The sequence below is a fragment of the Prinia subflava genome, chromosome 11, assembly GCF_021018805.1.
Source record: "Prinia subflava isolate CZ2003 ecotype Zambia chromosome 11, Cam_Psub_1.2, whole genome shotgun sequence".
Taxonomy (NCBI): Eukaryota; Metazoa; Chordata; class Aves; order Passeriformes; family Cisticolidae; genus Prinia; species Prinia subflava.
This window is the reverse complement of record NC_086257.1, coordinates 13,554,920-13,573,876: the sequence shown is the minus strand read 5'-3', so window position 1 is coordinate 13,573,876 and position 18,957 is coordinate 13,554,920. Positions and strand designations below refer to the sequence as shown.

General features: G+C 52.0%; 1 protein-coding gene across 1 annotated transcript in view; it reads right to left on the bottom strand.

The window, feature by feature from the left end:
• Positions 1 to 318: 318 nt before the first annotated feature.
• XXYLT1 (xyloside xylosyltransferase 1) overlaps positions 319 to 18,957 on the bottom strand; it is a 31,889-nt gene continuing 13,250 nt past the window's right edge. Inside the window, exons 3-4 of the mRNA XM_063408719.1 lie at positions 13,556 to 13,688; positions 319 to 1,458 (exon numbers count right to left, since the gene is read on the bottom strand). Of these exons, the coding sequence (XP_063264789.1) occupies positions 1,062 to 1,458; positions 13,556 to 13,688 (530 nt within the window). The 3' untranslated portion in view covers positions 319 to 1,061. The remainder of the gene's footprint in view (positions 1,459 to 13,555; positions 13,689 to 18,957) is intronic.

The window sequence follows — 18,957 nt, the reverse complement described above, 5'->3', positions numbered from 1 at the left end:
CAGGAGCTTGCCCACCAGCCAGGCTCACCAAGGCAGCATTTATTCAAGGAATAGCGTGCTCAGCCTGCAGCTCCCTCATTCACAGCACAGGTAGTTCCCAGCTCCGTCCAAACCAACCCTCAATACGGTGGTGATGATCTTTAAAAATCCAGCTTGTTTATTTGCATCACTCACATGGGACAGATGTGGGATAAGCTATGTGGGGCACCATATTCAACTGCCCAGCAGATACACATCAGCTACTTTTTAATCATGATAAGAGCAGGAAACCTCCTATTGCACAGGACTTCAGTTGTGCCACAGAAAAACAGCCGAGTGTGTCTGATATCTGCAGCTTTATTTTCATATGAAAGATTAAAGGCAAAGCTAGAAAAATGAACCTATTGCTACACACTGAACACTTCTAGGACAACATAGGGCAGTAAAGCTTTTATTGCTAAGAACCAACAGGAAGGCTTTAAAGCTTATCTAGCATTCAATTTTTGTTTGTAAGTAACCCAATTTAAAGCAGCTTTTCAGTCTTTAAAGCCCTCTCACCTTTCTGGAATGCTTCAAAAGGAAGATGACCTGAGGACAGTGTCTGCTCTCCGCAGGGACCAGACCAATTCTCTGCAAGAGGTGCAGAAATGGGCCACCAAGGAATGACAAATGAAACCCAACTGCCCGCTGGGGACTCCTGGTGACCATCAGACAAGGCAAAGCTGCACAGCACCCAGAGAGCTGGACCTGCCTGGTGCAAAAGCAGCAGTCTCTGATGGCCCCTCGGCTGTTCCCATGCCCCAGCAGCTGAGGCCCAGAGGGGCACCATGGACTTTGCCAAGCAGAGCCAGGAGCTGAGCCCTGGATACAGTGGCTGTGGATGTCCTGTTCCAGCAACTGAACTGCCCTTCCTCTTGGAGGGTGAGGCTACAGGCAGTGGGATACTGAATGCTCCTGCGATCCCTAGATTCCCCTGGATTATGCTGGATCAGAGCTGGTCCTTCCTGAGGGTCTGTTAGTCAGCCACTAAGGCTTTGCAGATCTTGCTGCAGTCAGAGCTGTCCCTGGGGGCAGTGGGTGCCTTAGTCTTCAGGGATTGGGGTGTTGCAGTTGCCATGGTAAATTCTGACCTCCCCCTCACACTGGAAATACTGGTCAAACACGTCGCTGTATCCATGGTCCCTCCACCACGTGCAAAGCTGCCGGTTCCACGTGCAGTCAAGCACATGGAAAAGCTCTGGATGCTCCATCCCCACCATAGTGAAGAAATCCTGGTCCCCAAGGTGGCCCTTGAAGTGGTACTTCTCCGTCAGCTTCTGCACCATGGTGGGCTCCAGCAGCTGGTTGTAGAGCTTGGATTGCCTCATGGCTTCCAGGTTCAGGAGCAGGACACCACTGTTGAAGCCAGGCAGACCATCAGGAGGGGGCTCCCCCACTTTGGTTTGGGGGTTCTCACGGCGATACTGCCAGAAAGTGTGCCTGGAAAGAGAGGAAGAACACGCACAGGGATGTCAGGAAGTGCAGCCTGAGGAGCAGCCCCCTCAAGTCTGGGCAGGTCTGGATTACAGCACAGGATCTACCTGCCACCCAAGGGATCTCACCATGCTTGTCTTCTGTCTGGAGGCACCCAGCCTCTCAGAATACACAGTGCTTCACAGGCTGCCTTTCTCTCCATCCCACTGCACAGGATACTGCCCAGACTTCAAACCACGCTGCTTACCATCTCCTGAAGCCCCTTTTGTTTCTACCAGCATCATTCTGGTGAGCCAAGTGGAGACAGGATCGTGTGACTGCTCACACAACTGTGCAGAGAGACAAAACCACATCCCCAGTGCCTTGGGTGAACCACCAGAAGTGTCCTAATTTCAATTACCTAAGCAAGCAGCCCAGAAATTTCTTTAGCTCCTTTCTCAGTCCGGTGTCAGAGAATATACCTCACCATACATACACTGGCTGCTCCCACGTGCAGGAAGTGAATTAATCCCATGCTATGCCCCAAGTAACTGGATCTGCCCCCCAAAATTGCTCCCATTCAGTCTGAAAGTCTTCCTCCCTCGAACAGCATCCTCTGCTGCTAAGCTGAGCACCTGAGAGCAGTGTGAGCCTGTTGTTTCAGAGGAGGGCAGGAGGGACCCATGACTCCCCCAACTGTCTCACAGCCCATGTCTGCCAGCACTGCTCTCTCCTTCCAGCCCTCACACTTAAGGTAAAGTTACAGAAGGGTTTTTTACACCTTGCTGTGAAGATGTCAAGGAGAAAGACTGTTAGAAAGAATAAGCCAAGCCTGCCATTAGTTTCTTCTCAAACCTGTCAGACACCATCCAAGTCTCCATAGAGCTCAAGGCAACAAGAACATGTTGGTAGATTTTGCATCCAAATGTTTAAAGTGGTTCCATGCTTGAAAGCTGAAGCTGGACATCCCTCAGACGTAAGAAGATGCAGAGACTTCTGCCCCTGGGACAGCTGCAGAGGCAATGCTTTCCACTGCAAGAACTTAAATTTAAATTTTTCTTCTAAGAAGCTGTGCTGAGCTTCCACAGGCACTTGTCCAGGGATTCCTACAGCTTGTACAGAGATCAGACTATCAAATCCACCCTTCTGGCCTGTGCTCTGGATCCCCAGCACAGCAAGACTGGCCACGGTGACAGCCAGGATTCAACAGCCACCAGCAGAATTATCCCAGCAGGAAGTGTGGATCTATTAATGATGTCACCTGTGAATATCTTTTTTATTTCCTGATCTGGAGACCCACAAGCATCATGCAGCATCACTTCCTTAAAACTTTCCATTAAAGCACTGATATGTTCCATTTCATTAAGTGTGTTTACACCACTCCCTTTCACCCGATTCAGAACAAAAAGGGTTTTTCCAAGTGCCAGTTTTCCATGGAAAGAGGGCTCAGTCTTGAAGCAGTCATATCCATGCTTCCCAGGGAAGGGGAGTGGAGGATGGGTTGCCTCGACAGAGCTCATGGGCAGCAGTGCTTGTTGGATCTAAAGGGTGGGGAAAGGATAAAGGGCTCTGCCTCTGCAAAGAGCAGTTGTGTCTTGAGGACAGGCAAAGACAACTCATGGATGGGTTGCTCCTTAGAAAAGCAAGGCAAAACATTCTCCATGCAGCATTAGAAGGAAGCGCAACTTGCAAAGACAAGCCCCAGCCGTGTACCAGTCAGCCTCCTGAAATGCTCAGATCCAGGGAGTGGCTCAAGCCCACCTCTGCATCCTCTGCTTCTCCCTAGCAGTGCCAAGAAAGCCATCCCCCTGCCCAGAACCTTGTGCTGGAGGCTGACAAGAGGGAGAGGGTAAGCAGTGCCACAGAGAGGTGCTCATTTCCAGCTCCACAGCAGTGAAGCTGATTCCTTTCACATTCTTACCTCCAAACACATGCTGCCCAAGCTAAGGGACAAGATTACAGCCACTGCCAACAGCCGGGATAAAAAAATTGCAAGCACCCAGGCTCCTGGCATTGCCAGGCCATGGTGGGGCTAAGGCAAATCTTTATCACATGGCTCAAATTATCGGCAGAGCCGTTCCCCAGATGACTGGGGGAGGGCTGATAACGCGCCCTTTCTGCAGGAAGAGGACACAGACGGACGAGCAGCAATTGTTCAGCCCTTCCTCCCAGCGCCGCCTGTGACAGGGCGTCCTCCCCGGCTGTGAGCGGGGTGTGGGGCTGGCAGGAGGGCAGGGCCATCTGCACCGAGGGATGCTGAGGTGGGAAACAGGACGTGAGGAGCTGCAGGTGGCTCCGCAGCGCCGATGGTTTGGGGACTTGCTCACAGCTGAGCACAACAGCCTTGCCCTGCTGGGCTCAGGCCAGCCGAGGGAAAGGTATCCTGGCAGGGCCACTGGCAGCAGCTCTTTAGACAGGATTTTTCTTGGCTTTTGTCTTTCAAGTGGGTTTTGGTGCTGTCCTCTAGGGGCCAGGACAGAGAAGAGCATGGAAAGGCACCTCCACCCAGCTAGAAGTGGAAGGAGTGATGAGTATGAGAGCATTGTTCTCTTCAGAGGAGACGGGGCTGGCAAAGCACAACAACCAGCCGAACAGCTGACATAGCCTCCACCCACTCTCTATCCATCGCCCCTTGGCACTCACCTCAGATTTGGGCAAAACATAAGGGGAAAACTCCAGAGGCTGGACAAGCATGCTGTCAGGATGTGCTCTTGAGACAATCATCAAGGAATTGAACCTCAATGGGATGCAATGGAAATGTCTCCCTAACCCAAGCCCCTGGAGTGGCCGGAATGTCCCTGGGAACAGGCAGTTCAGGCAGGGCAGTGTGCCCTCTCTGTACCCCCAGCAGCAAAAGCTTGGGCAGGAAGGCAGCCTGGAGATGCTGGCAGCACCAGGATCCATCGAGGCAGGAAGCTGTTAGCCAGGAGAAAGGGAGGAGAAAGGAAGAGGAGGAATTTGGGGCTTTTGTTCACTGCTCCAACCCATCTAGACAAGAGGGGACAGAGGTGACCTGTGGCCCCAGACCCCGTGCCATGGTGCAGGGGAGCCGTGCGGGGCCTGCCGCGAGCGCCTGCCTGCAGCCCCAACGGGCTCTGCTTTGAGGAGCTGTTTATAAACAGAGCCGGCATGTGCTAGGAAACATCTGGAGAAGAGCATTTCCAAGCATTCAAACACCAGGCCCAGGCAGCCCAGATAAAAAACGCAGCTTCCAGCAGGACTTCCCCTGCTGGCCCAGCACAGGGCGCTGCGGCCGCACCTCCCCTGCATTGCAGCCCGGCGATCACGAGCCCCGGCTCACAGAGCTGCCATCACACCCCTCCAAACGCCTTGCTGGGGACAGCTGCCAGGCCAGGAGGGACCACCCCACCCACCAGGTGTATTCTGTAGGGCCTTCTCTTGTTTTCATGTGCAGCAGGGGACAAACAAGTGAGGGGAAGACCTTGTCCAAATCTGTGAGCTTCCGCTCATTTACATCAGCTCTGGGGGAAGAACTTCATGGGATGAGCTGGAAACCTCTGGTAAAGCAGCTGGGTGCCCAAGCTGGCAGGAAAGGCAAGATGCAGGGCTTACTGCCAGCTGAGAGACCAGCACCAAGCTCAAAGCACTTGCCTCACAAGCAGCAGACTGGGCTTGTGTGCCTATACCCATCTGATGTTCAAGAGGCTGCAACCCTGCCACACAGCTGTGCAGCTGCCACTGAGCTTGCTGCTGAGGACGTGGACCTTCCCCATGCATCCACATCGCCAGGAATGCCTCCCCTCAAAGCATCTGGGGAATCAAGGAACCATGTCAAAAAGACATGAAGTGAAACAAGGTGTCAGACTAGACCCAGGGTGGCTGTGGTTAGAGGATGCTCCTGGAAGGCTGCAGGGTGCAGCCAGTGTGCACTGCATGAGCCTATGCAGCATGATACCCCGGGAGGAAGGCTGCATGGCCTCCCCCTCACCAAAGGGGAAACAAAGCCAACAGTCATGGGATAAAGCCACAAAAATAGGGTATCTGCAAGAGTCTGGATGTAATAAGCATCCCAGAAACAGTCAGCTCCTTGCTGGAGGTCACTGATTTGCTGCTGCCTCTTGCCAAGCGCTGCCAGAGGTTGGGCAGCTGTCTGGGAGAGCAGGATGGGCAGCAGCAGCAGGCCAGTACCTCGAGGATGCGTTTTGTCAGCAAGCCTCTCTCACAGGACCTTGAGCCCATCCCACCAGGCATGAGGCTCCTGGAGCAGAAGGGATGCACAGGCTGCCAGCCATCCCTCTCTGAGCCACTCCGACAGCAGCCCTGCCAGCCCAAACTCCGACTACAACAACAAGTGCACCACACGCCCTCCTACCTCCAAATACACTGTTCAGTTCCTGAGCTGCCAGCGTTATCCCCAGCTGCAAACACTACTGCTCCAGTGCAAGCTGAGCTGCCCACCTGGTGGTGCCTAGGACCTGCAGGGCCCCAGAGAGCTGGTCAAAGAGGCAGATGGGATGGGAGCCCCAATGTGAAGTATGCAGTGTCCTGATGGGGACAGGGGATGTGTTTGAAATGGCAGAGAGCAAAAGGGAGACCCTGACAGCAGCTTCTGTCCTGCCTGGAGGAGAGGGTGTGGGCAGTAGGGAGGGGACAGTGATGGGAATGATGGCATGGTCAATTCAGGGAGTGATGGTGGCTTTCCTCCTTCATCCTTAGCACAAAGTAAGAGCACTGCCAAGAAACTTCCCTGCACCCTTCTCCTCTTGGCTAATCCTCACTGTGGCAAGCAGCTGTCAGCCCTTTACCATCACTGTGTTCAACAGAGATTAACCCTCAGGAAAAGGCCAGCTCCCCTTCCTCCTTCTCCTCTCACCTCCAGAAGGCACTGCTGCAATGAAGGTAGGCCCTTCCAAGTTTCTGCCACTTGGGAGGCAACCACCCAGGGCTTCACCCGGAGCAGCATCCAACCCAGCTCCCTCCTCCTGCCCCGGCGGCTGGACCTCGGCCTGGCGAGCTCAGCAGCTTTGCAACAAAGCAGCCCTTGTTGCTAATTGCTTATTTTCCACGTGCAATTGCTAAACCCCTTAAGGAGCCAGGACAGCAGGTTCAGTACCAGCCCACTCCACAGCACCTTAGCTGAGGCTGAACAGCTTGAGCAATCCAGGAAATCCCAGCTCCACAGTGCTCAGGAGCACCATGTATCCAGTGATGTGCAGTGGCATCACCAACACAGCAGTACCCTTGCCCTGCAGGGGAAAATGGCATCCGGGGCAAAACAATGCCAATTTCCATCCCAGGACAAAGGGCAGGATGTGTTGGTGTGCACCGGGACCACCTCACCCTTCTCTGATGGGTTCAGGGTAAAGGTCCAGCTCAGGCAGGACCTCCATGCCTCCCATGGAAAATAGTGATGAAGCAACAGACAACGAGGACATCAGTAATTCCTTAATAAACTTCTCACGTAATGCACAAATTTTGTCTGTACAGTGCTGGTCTCTACCACAGCCCAGCCTGCATGCCAACCTTTTAAAAGGCCTGTATTTAGAGCAGCAAATTGATTCTCACTGATGACATTTCTGCATGGACTTAGTCCAAAAATGGGAACTCTTAAACAGATGACAAATGACAACTTGTGAACACAGCTTATGAGCAAAACCTTTCTTTGGGACAGATTTTCAAGGATGGCCTTCCTCATCACCAAACATTTCTACACCCCACACCAGTGCTAAAATCATCCTCCAAATAGAGGTGGGACCATAAATCCCCGTGTGGGTCACATCAGTTCCCTTCCCTCTGTAGATCAAATGCCTGTGGCACTGGTGCAGTGCAGAGCAATGACATGTATGTGTCAGACCATCCTCTATCAGCACCAGTACAGGAAGGAGGGCAACCCATCCACAGAGACACTCCAGAACACTGTGGGCCTAACTACTGCCAAAATGGCAGATTTCTGTTAACAACTGTGCATAAACTCTGCTCTGGCAGTGTTCTCCAGCCTGCCTTGGAAGCACAGGCTGCCTGCTCTGGGACACCTTTGCCTACCAATGGGACTCAGGAACAGGGGAGATGCTCTCCTTTAACAGCAGCTCACCTGCTGCTTAATATTATTAATACTATTTCTGCTAATCAATGCACAGTTGGGGTTGTCAGATCTCATCCAATTTATTCATTGTTTTAAAATGACATTTCAAGTTTGCATCGTAGTGGGAATAAATTGGACAGGTCCTATATATTAATGATATTCAGTTGTAAACAACACAACTCTTTACTTTCTTGGATAATTTTTAAATCAGAGGTAAAGCCAAAATCCTGAAATTAATTCTGCTTCCATTTCCTTGCAGGTTCTGTTTGTTCTGTAATTTTGGCTGCTTCTTGGCAGCCATTGCCAAACAATTCCTAGAACCGTTTTCCCCATGCGTTGAACAGCAGCACTTGTTACAAATCAAGTCTAAGTTCTGAAATGGTTTAAAATCCAAAGTGCACAGGGTGTGGGGCTTGTAGGACTGTGGGCAGACAGCATTGACATCACAATGGCACAAACAGCAGGCACAGACTCTCCTGCCTTTACTCCTGAGGGACCTGGTGAACAGAACCCATTGTGGATGCCAGCTCCCTTCTCGCTCAGGGCAAAAGCCCTTGGAAAAGAGTAAAGTCTCTAAGCCAGGGCCACTTGCCTGCATGAAAAGTCCATGAAACTAGAGAAACTCAGACAGGAGGACCTTTCTGGAAAGCTCCATCGCAGGCAGCAGCCCACCTGCAGATTGATATCTTACAACCACCACTGCTGCCTCAGCCAGGGAATCCAGCTGCTCCTTGCCTGCAGCTGTCAGCCGTACTTTGGGGTTTTTTTCAGATCCCAAGAGAAGGTACAGAATGTACTGTCTCAGCCCAGACTCTCTGACAGCCTGGCCTGGCTATGGATTTAGCATTAGCCTGCTCACAGCCCAGGATAACTCCTTTCCTCTTCCAAACATCTGACAAAGTGACTTAGCGCTGGTGCCGCTGAGCTCCCAGCAAATACCCAGCAGTGCAAGGGCCGCAGCTCCAATTCCAGAGCTGCACAGTCCTGATTCCACCCATTAATGGGCTTCTCTGGGTTATTTCAACAGCTCTCAAACAAACAAAATGCATGTCACTGAGCACACAGCACACTTCCAGCAGCTCCCACATGATCACAAGTAGAAACAAAGCTTTTCCTTTTTACAAAATAATGTCCTGTTTGAGTTCTCCCTAGGTTTTACGCAGAGGCAAAAGCGAATGGCCTTGCAGCCACACAGGGACCCAAGTGTCAGCCCTTTGTTGTCTGTAGCTGCCCCTTTGATGTAGATATCCTTTCCTACTGGAAAAACTTTTATCATTTCCGACACTGTGGATTCCCAAGATGCCTCAAGCTTTAATTAGCTTCTTGACATGGGGGACAGCAGTAAAGATCTCACCCAACAGCTGAAGTGGAGGCAGCAGCCACCTTTCCAGCCCCAGCTGTGTGCATTCTTGGACCTGTGAAGCTCTGGGACTTCTCCTGAAGCCCATCTTCACAGCAGGTATCGTCCTCCTTCCTGGAGGGGGTAAAAGCACCCGAGGACCTGTGGGTTAGATCCTCCCTGTTGCCAGCAGACCATTCCTTCCCAAGGAGACCTCTCAGGGGAGCATGATGGGGGCAGTGCTGACGGCCACAGGTGGTGCTGGCACACTGGTGGGTACCCAGAGCCCACTGTCACTGGCAGTGCCTGTGCCAGCAGCAGCAGTTCTTAGACAGAGAAGAGGCTGGGATGGCTGTGGGGATGATTGTGGGGATGGGAGCAGAGAGCAGGCGAGGCACATGGGCCCGGGGTCAGGCCGAGGCTGCTGAGAGCAGCTGTGCAATCAATACCACTGCTCTGCTTCCTCTCACATGCCACCAGTGTGACTGGAGAGATCTATAACCAGGAAACACAGTGAGAACAGGGTTTACGCTCTGCCTTTAGTAATCTGAGCGCTTTCATAACATTTTGGGGAGTGCCACAGTATTTCCCCACTCTGTTCCTCTCAACCACAGGGCTGTTTTGAAAGGAGGAGTCCTATCCCTTTGGCACCTGGCAGGTGAGCTGCTGAGACACTGAGCTCCTGTGTCTAGGGACAAATGCTGAGCCAAGCCAGGCTGTCAGATAGGTCTGGGCTGCACTGGTGTGAGGAGACAATCATCGTGCCCTGATGGAGACCTTGCTATGCCCCAGGTGCAGCCCCACTGCTCACACCTGGCCAGGAGGCTGAGGGGCAGCAGGCTGTGCTTCCATCACCAGCCAGGAGGCTGAGGGGCAGCAGGCTGTGCTTCCATCACCTGGCCAGGAGGCTGAGGAGGAGCAGGCTGTGCTTCCATCACCAGCCATGGCACAGCTACACTGCTGGGAATGCAGATGGGCTGCTCCACAGGCCAGGCGTGTACCCACACACCCCCCAGGGACAGTGACCTGCCTGCCCATCTGGTTACTCCCATGCAGGCTGCATCTGCAGTGCTTCCCTACATGTTTCTTAGCAGAACTCAAGAGCACCAGAGAGTCTGGACTTTTCAATTTAACCAAGATTTGGCATGGAAGGCTCACAGCAACATAAATATTTATACAGACCACTATCACTCTATGTAGTCTGGTGAGCAGGACTGGCCAGCACAGCTGAGATGCTGCAGGGGACAACAGGACTTTTAATTAAGGTTATGACTCTGAAGAAGCATCTCCTTGCATGGAAAGCCTTTTGGATGATGCAACCTTCAGATGCAGAATCTAATCTTCACATCAAAATCACTCCCACTGAAGCCAGATCTCCCGATCTTGGCCACAGTGTGAACTCTCTGCAGGCAGACACATGAGCAGGCCTACGTCAGACTGGGAAGATGCTCCTCTCTAGGCCAATATTCAAACAACAGCTTGGCAGGAGGAATCCAGTGCTGCCATGGAAAGCCCACAAGCATCTAGGAGGCTGCTGCACAGCACCAGTGTCTTCCACAACCCCACCATGGGGGCAGCTTCTTGTGGGATGAAGCTCTGCCTGCAACCCTCTCCACAGGAGTGTTAACTGTAGCCCATGTCCCACACTGGATCCAAAAGCCACAGAAAGGACATGCCTGACCCATGGACAGGGTGCCTCTTTTCCTAGCCACAGCTGGAGAGATGGAAACCATGCCAATGGCCTCGGACTGCAGATCACTTCCAGCACATGACATGGGCTCCTGCCATCTCCCCCTCTGCATCCAGGACTCCCTGCCAGACACTGCAGGGTGATCCATGTCCAGCTTCAGCAGGAGCTACTGCTCTCCACAGGCCACTCCAACTCACCCTGAGTGGCCCCGAAGGACAGGCCAACCCCAGACTGTGCAACAGTTAAATCCCAGCACTGGCCTAGCAGGAGGGCTGGGAGATCCTGTTGCTCAGAGAAATGTGTTTGTCCAAGACAAACAGTGGCCGGGCATTGTTTCAGCATGAGTCAAGCAAGTGGAAACACTCCCGTGCCATCCTGTTTTGCTGTCTGGAGGTTTCCCCTACCTTCAGGATATGCAGACAGGCTCCAGGATGTTTCCGATTTGCTGTTCTCTTACTCCTCCGTTTCCCGTGAGTGTCTGTGCCCAGCGCTGCTCGTTCAGCAGCGCAGCAGCCCCAGCCTTCTGCAGCCCCAGCCTGTGCCGAGGAAGTGCAGCCCACAGCCAGGCAGGCAATGGGCAGTGGATGGAGACAGGTGCTGGATTGATCTCCATCCATTTTCCCCACTGCTACACAGCAGGAGAGACGGCACCCAGACCCTTCCTGGCCACTGCCCTAGGGAACTGAGTCCACAGCTCCATGAGCAAGCTCAGGACAGCTCTGCTAAGTTGCCTGAGGTCCTCTGATGCTTTGGGGCAAAGCTAATGCTGCAGAGAGCTGTGTGGAATGGTGAGGTGAAAACATGAGTGGCAACACAGAGACTCCACCATTGCTCCATAATCCTTCTCCCTCCCCACAACCGTTTTCCCAACTGATGCTTCAAGCCTGCACACATGGCAAACAACATGGCTGGAGCTGACACCTCTTGTTTCACACCTACATGTTTTTATCTTTCTAAAAGTATAAAAATAGTAAAGATTTTTTTTTTACAAAGACATCCATGCTTTGTCAGCTCATGTTTGTGTCTGGAAACCCTTTTAGCAGTGAGGTGCAAGCCCCGCAGGGTGCAGGGCTTGGCAGGAGGGCAGGCTGGAGTTTGCACAGCTCGCCCCACAACGGGTGATCTGGCGACAAGAAGGGTCAGGAACTTGTTTTCACATGAAGATCAAAACAACACAAGAAGAAAAGCACAACATAGCCCTAAGTGACCCAGAATGTCAAAACTGCAACAACAGAAAGTTCAGCCCAAAAATGCAGCCTGTGAGGGCTGTTATTGCTTGGCATGTTTGTCCCCACTGCGGGCGGCAGGAGGGAGAGAACACGGCTCTGGCTTGGGTCAGGTATTCAGTGCTCAGCCCCGTGATCCCGTGCCTTGTCCCCTGCCATGCTGAAAGGCTCTCCAGCAGAGCACCCCAAACCTTAATTCAGCCCCCTCCAGGCACGCCCAGTCCCACAGACCACATCCAGGCAGCAGATCACCATCCTCACTCCCCAGTTATGCACTGAAATAATGCAAAACCCTGCGGAGACAAAAACAAAGTGATTCCAGCCTGCACTAATTGCAGGCGAAGGAACGCTTGATTTCCCCCGTTCCAGGCTGCACTGCCAACAACAGGGATCTGCCCTGCCGGGCTGACCGAGGCCACAGTCCCACAGCCCCGTGGCCGCTCCTGCCTGCAGCTCCTCCCTCCATCCCCCTTTAACCTCTAACAATTGGATGTGATTCACTGGGACTGGGTTTACCATTCTGGGCACCAAAATCCTGTCAGGACACCCAAAGCAGATACAGGAACCCTCTACTCTCTGAGCATGGTGCCACCCTATGGAGACAAGACCTCAGCATCTGTGTTCCTCTAGTCCCAACTCTTCCTGCCAAGAGCACAAATCAGGAGAGAGGCGACACTTACACCACAGACAGAAATGTATCTTTTTTCCAGCTCAAGAAGAGTGGTGACTTCTGCAGTCTGAGCAATCACATTCTCTCATATGGTTTAGGCTTCCAGGAAGCAATTGGTGGTGATTAACAACCATCAATCCCCTGTTGATGAACTTCTGTCTCTGCCCTCTTCCCATCTGGATGCACAAGCAGCAAGAAAGGCTGGTCCAGATCTTTGCAGCTCAACCTTTGCCCAAGAGTGCTGCTGATCATGTCTCAGTAGGGAAACAGGCTTCCAGTGGGGAAGGAAAAGACATCAGACCTCTTCACTTTATCTTTCTCCAAGAAGTTTTCCATTAGGATTAGCAAATCTAGCCAAGCCATCCAAGGTGCTCAAACTCAGCTCTGCTGAGATCCATTAAGGCATCCTGGGATGATTATCTGATATACCCTGGATTAAAAGAAAGCCTGAGGTCCATCCTTGGAACAACGCAGGGTAAACTAAACCAATTTCTCTAAGCACCCGGAAATATCCGTGTCCCTGAATCCCACCAGTGGTCCGTGAGTGGGAAGGAGTGGGCCACCCCTTGTGAGTGGCTTCCAGCAGTCAGCAGTGGCTGGGGGACCAAGGGTCTGAAGAGCAAGGGAACATGAGACCATCCTCATGCTTGCAAGCCTGGGTCAGCAAGAGTTGCCCATTCAGCCTTCCCTAGGGGGAGCAGCAAGTGCACTGACACTCCAGGGACCCAGAGCCTCATTGTTGTCCAAATTCAATCCCTACTCTCTGCAATACTCTCAGCCAAATCTTCCGAGTGCTAACACACAAACAATTACAGCATCTCAGCAGGCATGGCTGGGCAAACATGCCTCTAGAGGTACTGGAGTCCAGGCATGGATTTTGGCACTGATGATCAAGAATTTGGCACTGGAAGTCTTGTGATGCTGTGTTAGAACAAGCAAACAAACCACAGCAACACTGTATTCTTTGCTCATACCGATTTACAAATTTCAGATTAAGTCCCTGTCTTGGGTTATGTTTCCAAACCAAAACAGCCCCCCTGCAGGGATTAAAGCAGGGAGACCATTGCTCCCTAGGTTTTTTTCCAAAGAGCAACCTGAGTTGAAGAGAAGCCACCAGCCACCTGCTCCCAGCTCCCCACGAGGAGGGGGCTTGTACCTGTACACTGGTTGCATTTCCCTGGCAATCCCAATGACTGCTCCCTCGGGGAAGTTGTCAAACTCATCAAACAGGTCCCGGATGTTGGTCTTGTACTTCAGGTCCAAGTCTACCTGGATGATCCGTGTTATTTCTGAAAGAACGAACAGGAAAAGTCACCAATGTAAGACAAAACTGTAACCCACAATTCCAGCAGCTACTGGAGGAACTGAAGCCAATGAGGATTTGGTGCAGTCTGCTCCACGGGCAAGACCTGACCAACTCAGGGCAAACACAATCCAGCTGCAACCTCTGCATGAAGCAAACAAACTATCATGAAGCATTTATCACTGTGTGTTTACTTCAGACATCACTTCTGGTGACTCCCTGCTTCTATCCATTCCCTCCTTCCTTTCAGAAGACTGGTTTTCCATGTATCTGACAAAAGCAAGAGGTAGCTTCAACTCAGCCTCTGTCCCTTTCTGGAGGTGCTTTTGTAGTGTCAGCCCCACAAAATCCCATGTTTACTTTCAGCTACCAACTCCATGAGCATTTCCTGCCTCTAGCCCAGAGAGCATCCATCCCTGGCCCAACATACCAAAGCAATTCCCATCATCAACAACATCAGTTCACCACATGACACCTCCAGTATCACCTGCACAAACCCACTAGCTCCCAACAGCTTGCCATGGGCTTCCCTGAGAAAGAGATTACAGAGATTACAGCCCTCTGCCTGCACAGAACTGCTGGTGAACAACAGCAGCCTGGAACACTTTATTATTGCTGGTGGTACCCTCTCAGAGGCAAGGGGGGTGTGAAGACAAGGAAGCATCTTCCACTTGCAGTGAGACATCAAGAGCAAGGAAAGGCTGGAGGACATAATTTTCAAGGCTGAGGTCCTTAACAGGGTCAAGCCCGTCTCATTTGTCCCAGTGTCCCCTGCAGCATGCAAGACTGAAAGATGGAGATGCTGCTTGGGAGAGCATGCAGGAGATGTGCCTTGACAAGACTGCAAGTCCCAGGTGCATCTGGGAATGCTGCATGGCTTGCAGCAGGCCCAGTGCAATGCAGCAAGTGCAAACACTATGAGAGATCAAGCCATCGGATGGGATCTCCCAGCCACGGGCAAAGCCATGGTCATCTTCTGGCCAGGCCAGCTCAGCCCTTCTCAGGGACTGCGAGTGGAGCCATCCCCAGGGCATTATGTAATGCCCCCTCTATTTATATGTGTTATAAAAGCCAAGAGCAAATTGGCCAGGTTGCTTAGCACTCAGCACTAATTGGATTGTAAGGCTGTGTCAACCTGTTTTGGTCCCACTCATCATACACAGGTGCCCTTACAGCTCCCTGCAGGCTAGACCTGCCTGTCACCACCACTTCCAGAGCAATTAGCAAACCAAGCCTTCCTCCTTGTTCCTGCCCAGTACCTGCAGGCAGGAGGACAAGCATTGCCAGCCTCACCTTCTGCTGCCTGCATCTGCTGTGCCTATGGGCAGGGCTCCCCATCAGGCTGCTGGGGCAATGCCCACGCTCCAGCCTTTCCACCACCATGGTTCCTCATCCCCTCACCCTGTTGTGCTCGGGACTGGCTGCTGGCTACTCCTGGCTGCTGAGAGCAGGAGGCAATTGCTCTGCTTTCAGCCCCCAAAGCCACCATGGGACTAGAGACCCAGTGGCACTGCCAGCAGCCAGGCATCAGCAGTAATCCTCCAGCACAGGAGTGCAGCTTTGCATTTTCAAAAGTGTTCATTGCCTGGTGTTTGTGTTTCAAGCAGATGTTGGGCTGTGCAGCAGCTCTGATTTTTTTGCAGATCTTGCACTAAGATTTGCAGATCTGGGATTCTTGGCAATTGGTCATACCTACCACGTTGTCCTCATTTAAGAACAAAAAGGCCCTGTGAGGTTAAGCAAGAAATATACTGCTTACACTGCGAAGCGCCCAAGCAAAAATATAAATCAAGGAGAAATAGTATCTAAGCTACAACTTGGGCTGTATCTCAATTTATTTTTTTAACATTCATCCTGCTCCATCTCCTAAAGTGAAAGGCCATGCTCCCTTCAGCTGTCAGTACAGCAATCCTCAGGCCTACCTAGTATTTACCATCACTGTAATCCTCTGTTTGCAAAGATTTAAACCCCAGGCACAGTAATTCACCACAGGCTAAAGCAGGTCTTGACCTGAAAGCAATTTCCCCCAGCCTTCTGAACTGCCTCAGAAATGCCCAGAGCAACTCAGCAAATCAGCAGGGCAGTGGATTTCTGCAATGAGCAACAAGACATGTATCCCAAATGCACCAAACCTCCCTGTGGGGCAAACCCCCAAATCCTAAACATTACCACACTTGAGAATATCCAAGACTGATCACAAAACTCCAGGACAAGATGACCTTGGACTTACAGTACAAGTTCAGCTTCAAAGAAATGTGAGAAGCCTGAGCCCTACAAAGTAGTGCTGAGGCTGGGAAGAGGGGATGGGATTCCCAGGGGCATCCCAGCACCACTCACCCTGGTGCACAGCAGCTGTATGACGCCTCATCAAGTTTCAATTAAATCAACTGTGAGGCACGTCATCTGATTGTTCTCTAAAATTCCAGATGAACACCAACTGCAATTTATCACAGTGGAGAATGAAAGGAGCTGGAGGAAGCTCCTGCCTTCCCCAGCACCTCAATGGGTGAAAGGCTCTGGAGGGTCCCTGTGCAAACCAGAGCACATTGCCCAGCCAGCTGTTCCCAGAAGCCTCAGCTGAGCAGGGAGCTGAGCTGAGCACAGCTGCAGGGCCAGGCAGGGATGCCAGTGCCACAAGAAGCCCAGCATGGAGACACAGTTTATTTACACAAACACCCAGGTTCTCCATCCTGCCCTTCATTAGAGGCTTCCCATGTTTGGCTCACCCCAGCACACTGGTCCATGCTGTGCCCTGTACTTCCCCCAGGAAATACTCACTAAGAAATTAGACTCAGAAAGCACCAAGTACTTTTTTTGTTTCAAATTTTTTAAAAGATTTTTAAAATTTTTTTTAAAGCAAGCATGAACTGCGACACTGAGATGTAAGTGAGCATGGGTGACATTAAGCATCACTTTGCCAGATGCAGCTTGCACGCACAGATTAATGGCTGAGATGATTTCTCTGCCTGGGACTGGCAAGGGGCCAGGCACTAATATTTATGATGTATCATTCTCTCTCGCCCTTCTACCAAGTGCTTTGTCCTGCCTGCCATGTGGGGGTGGAGGAATCTCGTGCTCTCTTAGGCACAAGCTGCTCCGAAGGATCCTGCTGGAAATGTGGGAAAAGGCTGAGTGGTCTGCTCAGCAGTGAGTTTTCTAACTTTGCCATACTGTGTAGAACTCTCCACTCTGTTCAGCCCCAGCTCTTCCAGCCATGGCATGGAAAGGGGAGCTGTGCCATCAGAGCAGAGATGGTCTCCATTAGCACTGACAGCTTTATAGCACAGGTTGGTCCCATTTAAAGCTCGTAATCTTTTACTGCAACCTTGTACCAGCAGCTACAGCAGGGCTGTGCTCCAGGCTTGGCTCAAAACCTCCCCTCAGCCCTGTCCAGGGCAGAATGGCTAGGTTCAGAGATGCCTCATTCCACAAGCTCAACAAGTGAGGGGACAGAGGCAGGCAGAGGGGTCCCTGTGCCCTGCTGCCCCCCATTCTCTGCCAGGACCCAGTGAGGCTATGACAGCACAGACAGGCAGCCTGTCAGTGTGCTGAGGGGCACAGTAGGTTGTCTGGATGCTCTGAAAGGCACCCAGGAGCCCCTGTGGCAGGGGCAGCTTCTGCAGCAAGTCTAACAGTTCTTCCCAGGAAGCAGGGAGCCCAAAAACTGCCCCAGGGCACAGCAGGGATAGAGGTGGCGTGCAGCGAGCCAGGCCACCCCACCACTGGAGTGACACTTAGGAGCAAATTTGGTCTAGATGAGCAAACTCATCTACCGTGTGACACAGCTGTCCATGGCAGGGGGGCTGGACACAGATGAACTTTAGGGTCCCCTCCAACCCAAACCATTGTAAGATTCTATGAAATTGCTCTTCCCAGAAATGTCAGGCAGGATCACAAATGGCAGCAGGGGGCACAGGAAGGAGGTGGGCTGCTCTGGTGGACCTAGCAAGAGCTTTGGGGATGTAATGCAGCGAGCAATCAGGAGCAGCTATTACCCCTCCAGTCCTTTAGCACCTGCTCCCATTGCTCAGAGCAGCCTATGGATGGGCAGCCTTGAACCTGCCCACAGAATAGGACTACATTCCCCTAACCTGAGATGAGAGGACGCACTCTAGGAAATGTAAATAGCAGGTTTATAATTACAGGACAATGGATGAAGGGTCAGGTGAAGAGGAGATGCAAAGGCAGGAGTTTGCTGAGAGCAGCACAGGCTGTTCTGCAGCCAAGGTAATTTAAGCTCATCCCAACAACTTCCTCTGTATAAGGGTCACTCCCCTGGCAAAGCTGAGGCCAGACAGCAGGAGCAGGGCTGGGGTCTAAGTGCTGGTCTTGCCTCCAAACCCTCCACTTCCACACAAACCACGCTAGATCTGGGGAAGCAGCATGCCACCAGTGGCAGTGGAAAGGGGAAGAGTTGTGTCCACGAACTTAATAGCGAAATGGAGAGCTGCAATCACAGCACAAAGGGCAGAAGCTGTCCAGCAAACATTACAGTCTAAATCATTGATAACTGAGCAGTGGACTCATTGATATAGAGTAGAGGCAAGAATCAAAATGCTGGAAGTGCTATAACTCTCCATCCCACTGACAGGTTCATGTTAGCATAAGCTCAGGTCCCTCAGAGAAAACTATCCTGCCTGCAGCTGGTCTGGCAGAGGAGATGCTGCAAGCAACAGTGGGATACCAGGAGGGGATAGGACACCACCCACCAGGCTGCACTGTTCCCAAATCTCACACACACTCCTGAGGCAAACACCTGTCACCAAAGCTGGTGGTAATTTGGTTCTGCTCCTGCCATCCTCTGCACTGGCACCTCCACCTCTCTCAACAAACCTGTTTCTAAGGACTTAAACATTCTGGTAACTTCATGCCAGTGACGAGAGACTCCTCTAATGCAGAATCATGGAATTAATTAGATTGGAAAAGACCTTTAACATCATCGAGTCCAACTGCTAACATGGCACGTATCAGGTGGGAGCACCATGACCTCCTTACACCTCCTCTGCATCACAGCAGTGACTTTTGGTCCCAGAGGTGCTTTAAGAGGTGAGACCAACAAGAGCACTGCTGGGATTGCCGACCCAGCTGTGTGACCCAGGGACACCACTTTGCCTTTTCCCACGGAGCCAGCACCTGCCAGTGCTGCACACAGGGAGGCAAGACCCCACTCCGTCCTTCAGGAGGCAGCGTGGGTTGGTGGCTGGATGATGGCCTGGGGAGAGCTGGGACAGGGAGCTGCTGGAAGTAGCAGCAGA